General features: G+C 43.0%; 1 protein-coding gene across 1 annotated transcript in view; it reads right to left on the reverse strand.

Moving 5' to 3' along the window:
• Positions 1-234: 234 nt before the first annotated feature.
• LOC134444666 (galactosylgalactosylxylosylprotein 3-beta-glucuronosyltransferase 2-like) overlaps positions 235-5,000 on the reverse strand; it is a 65,975-nt gene continuing 61,209 nt past the window's right edge. Inside the window, exon 4 of the mRNA XM_063193902.1 lies at positions 235-1,641. Coding sequence (XP_063049972.1) covers positions 1,555-1,641 — 87 coding nt within the window. The 3' untranslated portion in view covers positions 235-1,554. The remainder of the gene's footprint in view (positions 1,642-5,000) is intronic.

Consider the following 5,000-nt stretch of genomic DNA (forward strand, 5'->3'; position numbering starts at 1 on the left):
AGGAGGAAAACTGATGAAAGAAAAAAAATAGATATTTTTAACAGAATATAAATAATTTAACCGAAATGGTGCGGAAGACAAGAAAACCGCATCATACTCTCTCACAGAGAGACACAGGCACACGTACACACACACACACACTGACTCACTCACACACACACCGACACACGCGCGCGCACACACACACTGACACACACACTGACACACACACACACACACACACATGCGCACACACACACACACACACACATGCGCGCACACACACACGTACACACACACATACACACACACACATGCGCGCACACAGGCTGATGAACAATTAAAGAGTCTAGACGGCGGTAGCAGAGTTCTCAATCCACACCAGTCAGACAGGGTCGCTCTGCAGCAATAATGTGAAAATATAACACACTTCTTAACACACACACACACACACACTCACACACACATGGAAACACACACACACACACACTCACAGGTGTCCTCCAGGTTTATCTCTATAATGCGTTTACATTTTCTGGTGCCTACTACAAAGAAAAAATGGTATTTCCGTGCATTAAACAGTGAATAGCCATGAACTGTAGTGTGATCATTTTGTCTGAAGACTCATTTATTGTAAAGTTTCATTATTATTTTTTTCTTTTCTTTTCTTTATAATTTTGTTTTCCTTTTGTCTTCTGGCTTTTAAAAGAGGGTCGTTTGGAATAAAGACAGTTGTACTCCTTAGATGTTTGTCCGTGTTGTTAGTTCTTGTTGTGTTGACTTTTTTATTCATCAGAAGAGGGAAAACATTCTTAGAAGCTGTTCACAAACAGAGGTGTGCCTCTTTGAGGTGTGTGTGTGTGTGTGTGTGTGTGTGTGTGTGTGTGTGTGTGTGTGTGTGTGTGTGTGTGTGTGTGTGTGTGTGTGTGTGTCTGTCTGTGTGTCTGTCTGTGTGTCTGTCTGTCTGTCTGTCTGTCTGTCTGTCTGTCTGTCTGTCTGTCTGTCTGTCTGCGTGTGTGTGTGTGAGAGAGAGATAGAACCCTTTGAGGGATCATCTATCAAAGGTACAGTGTGCTAGAGCTGCAAAGGTTGTGAAGGTCAGACCTCCACACGTGAGGTACCACATGAGCCAATGACAACAAAGTGCAAGTCCCCCCTGGGTACCATATGAGCCAATGAGAACAAAGTGCAAGTCCCCCCGGGGCCCAATCACAGGCCAGACAGGCAACATGAGGCGGGGTCAAGATAATAGTTCCAGTGTTTCCATTCGCCCTGACATCCGCCTTTTGAATGTCTTTTTCTTTTTTTTTTCACCCGTTTTTTTCATCCACCCACACCCTACCCCAGCCCACCCCATGCCCCAAGCTTGTTAAGTTCATCTCAAGCCATGAAAGAGTGTCCACTGTTTTAGTCCAGATCTGGGAAAAAAAGTTCCTTAGAAGCGAGTCCAGTCCAATCATCGTCACGTATCCCATTGCCAATGAAGAAGATGATGATGATGATGCGTTTCATCATCAGGTATTCCATTGCCAATGATGAAGAGGATGATGATGAGTCGTTTCATCCCCCTCTGGTCTACACCTCGATGTGGATGGAGTCCTGGTGGAGCTTGGGCTCGTTGCCGAGGTTCACCTTCTCAGTGCGGGTGTGCCAAACCAGGACCTGCCAGGAGACAGAGGAGAAGAGAGAGAGAGAGAGTGGTTAAATAGGGAGAGAGACACTGACGGAGAGAGAGAGAAACGGATAGAAAGAGAGAGAGAGAAGGAGGGAGATAGTGACGATGAGAGAAACAGATAGAAAGAGAGGGGGAGAAAGACTGCCAGAGAAGGACAGAGACAGTGACTGACAGAGAAACAGATCGTCAGAAAGCAATAGAAAGAGGGGGAGGGAGGGAGACTGACGGAGAGAGAAGGGAGTCTTTGAATCTGACGGGCATAAAAGGAGCTATTGTGTTCATTGCCCACAAAGCTTACACCCCGTGCCAGTCAGCAGGGCTGGACTGGGGGACAAATAGGGCCCGGGCACTTTTGGCGTAGCCTCTTAGTGCAGTTGGGGCCTATTCACTATTGGCTGAAAAGACTCAACTACATCATAATAACATTGCTATGACATTACTGAAAGCCTGAAGTAACAGATTACAATTTTGGTGACAGTAAGGTTATAACATAGGCTCTGTGCTAAGGGGTTAAAGGGCCCCCTCATAATTAGCGGCACATAACTTTTTTTTAACATTTCTGAAAATAGGGCCCCACGAGGGTGCGGGGCCCACCGGGACATGCCCGCTATGCCAGATGGCCAGTCCCGCCCGTGCCAGTCGGGGCTTGTGTTGTGTTGATGTGCCAGAGTCTAAAACACCCCTATTGAGAGAGAGTTAAAACCAACCCCCCTAATCTGCTACAGGACTCTGCTGCTTTATGGCTGTGAAGGAGCGTTTGTAAAAGATGGCGGGACCTGATTCACCCCTGCAGCTTTTATCTGCCGTTTGTCAGTCACAGGGAAGCTGACAGGGGGGACAAAGGGGTCACTTGCCTCTGGCTCAGGGAGACAAGGGGCCCAGAATTGGGTCCTCAATACATTGTTTGTATTAGTAGGGGCTCTAAGCCGAGAAATCGTTACGCGCTGGATAGAAGCATATAATTCGGTACACGTGTTCCTTGACTGATTTGAAGACATCCTAGAAGGGGTGCCCCTTGAAAACAAAATGTCTACCATATACAATATGTCATGTTGGTAACGCATTACATTGTTATTACATGACATTATACTTAGCTGACAATGTTAATATAGTCCTCAGAAGAGATGAAGCAAGGGTAGCCTGCTAGACCAGACTGATAAAACTACAAAATGTACATAGTGTGAAAGTATGGGTGAGTCTGTGCTTACGTGCTTGACAGCATGTAACATTGTGAACGATTTGAGAAGATTCTTGGTCTGAATTAAAATGAGCATTGCCAACACTAAAACTATGGTGAGAATAGACTGCTGCTAATGCTCGATTTGAATGGGATAGTGTCAGTGCAAGATGCCCTAGGTAGTAGGTTCTCCATCCTCTAATTTCCATAACAGATATACGTATTTTATTTGTATGAGAGAGGGTAAAGGACAGGACCTTTCCATATGTATGAAGAACCCCATAAGATCACCTAATTCTGTATTTTTACAAGTGCATATTGTGAGAGCATTTCAGTCATCTTTAGAATGACATTACAGATTACTCAATATGGCCACAGTAGGCCACAGTATGGCTTCAGTTCAAATTAAATGGGAATGATTTCTTAGTGTATGTTGAGTAAGAAGACAGAGATAAAAAAATGTTTATTTGCAGACAAGTCCTCACCTAGTACTTGTGTCAAAAGTTGTATTAGTTAGCTCAGTAATCATTGAGTACTTAAACTGCTATCAAAACTGACAGCTGATGGACAACATGTACTGTAGGTCTTTTGCCACCCTTACCCATAGGAGAAATATCTATACAGAACAACACTTCTCATATGGTATATACTATGAAAGTAAATCATTACCTGGACTCATTTTCTTGATATGCAAGGCACATAAATAGTCTGGGCGGAAGAATAGTCGATCATACCCCGCCCCCCCAAACAAAATGCCACAAGACTTTTTTTAACCTTCAAGATTTTGAGTGGTAACAGTAACATAACTCATTCCCATTTTCCTTTTTGCATAACATTGTACATGTACTCAGTATGCTCTACATCAGTGGTTCTCAAACCTTTTGTGTGAAGTACCCCCTGAGAAAATATTGAGCTCTCCGAGTACCACCTTGACAACCAACATTAGAATATCGCAGTAAAGGCCTTCCATATTCACTTTTGCCAGTCAGTACAGGAGAGGTTCATAATGGCATTCCAAGTACCACCAGAGATGTCTCAAGTACCACCAGTGGTACGCGTACCACAGTTTGAGCACCACCGCTCTACATGTTTCAGTTCTATAGTTGTACTGTACAGTACAGTGCAGTGCAGTGCAGTGGAGTGCAGTACAGTACAGTAGCATACAGAATGGTGCAGTATAATAAAGTACAGTAGAGTATAGTACAGTACAGTACAGTAGCATACAGTACGGTGCAGTACAGTAGCATACAGTACGGTGCAGTATAGTACAGTACAGTACAGTACAGTAGCATACAGTACGGTGCAGTACAGTACAGTAGCATACAGTACGGTGCAGTACAGTAAAGTAAAGTACAGTACAGTACAGTAGCATAAAGTACGGTGGAGTCTAGTTAAGTACAGTACAGTAGCATACAGTACGGTGCAGTCTAGTACAGTACAGTACAGTACAGTACAGTACAGTACAGTAGCATACTGCACGGTGCAGTAGAGTACAGTACGGTATATCACATTACAGTACAGTACAGTACAGTACAGTACAGTACAGTACAGTACAGTATAGTAGAGTACAGTACAGTGCAATACAGTAGAGTACAGTATAGTCTTATAGACGTTAGCCCTCCAAAGCCAATAGGATTTCCACATGCTGTTGTTTTAAGTTTTTGAAAGACTACTTTAGTAGCCTATGTGAGAGAGGGAAGGCAGGCAGACATGTTTTAAACAAAGGACCACACCCACAAATAAAAAATAACGAGCAAACAATAAATTAAGTGGTTAGGTAGCCAACATGTCATCTAGATTAAAGCCAAAAGTAGATGGAAAAACAGACATGTTACCATTTTGCTCTTTTAAAACAAAGTATCTGTCAATATACTGTAAGTATGGTGTATTGCATATTGATTATTCATAATTTCCTAAGCATAAATGCCCTTATCACTCCATTGTACACTTAGGACTGCGATATACATATCTGAACATTAATCAGCATACATTTGTCATTTGACAGCTGTCACTGACACTTGATATGTACATGTATTATTGACTTTATTGATATGAATAGGCCTATATTTCAGTTGGACTCTTAGGGTTAAATCATTGAGGGGGTCCTAAGGAAGTAGTAGTAGTTTGTGTGTGTGCGCGCATGTGTAAGTGGGATTAAAATTATTGTTT

Source organism: Engraulis encrasicolus, unplaced genomic scaffold (genome assembly GCF_034702125.1).
Source record: "Engraulis encrasicolus isolate BLACKSEA-1 unplaced genomic scaffold, IST_EnEncr_1.0 scaffold_64_np1212, whole genome shotgun sequence".
NCBI classification, from domain to species: domain Eukaryota; kingdom Metazoa; phylum Chordata; class Actinopteri; order Clupeiformes; family Engraulidae; genus Engraulis; species Engraulis encrasicolus.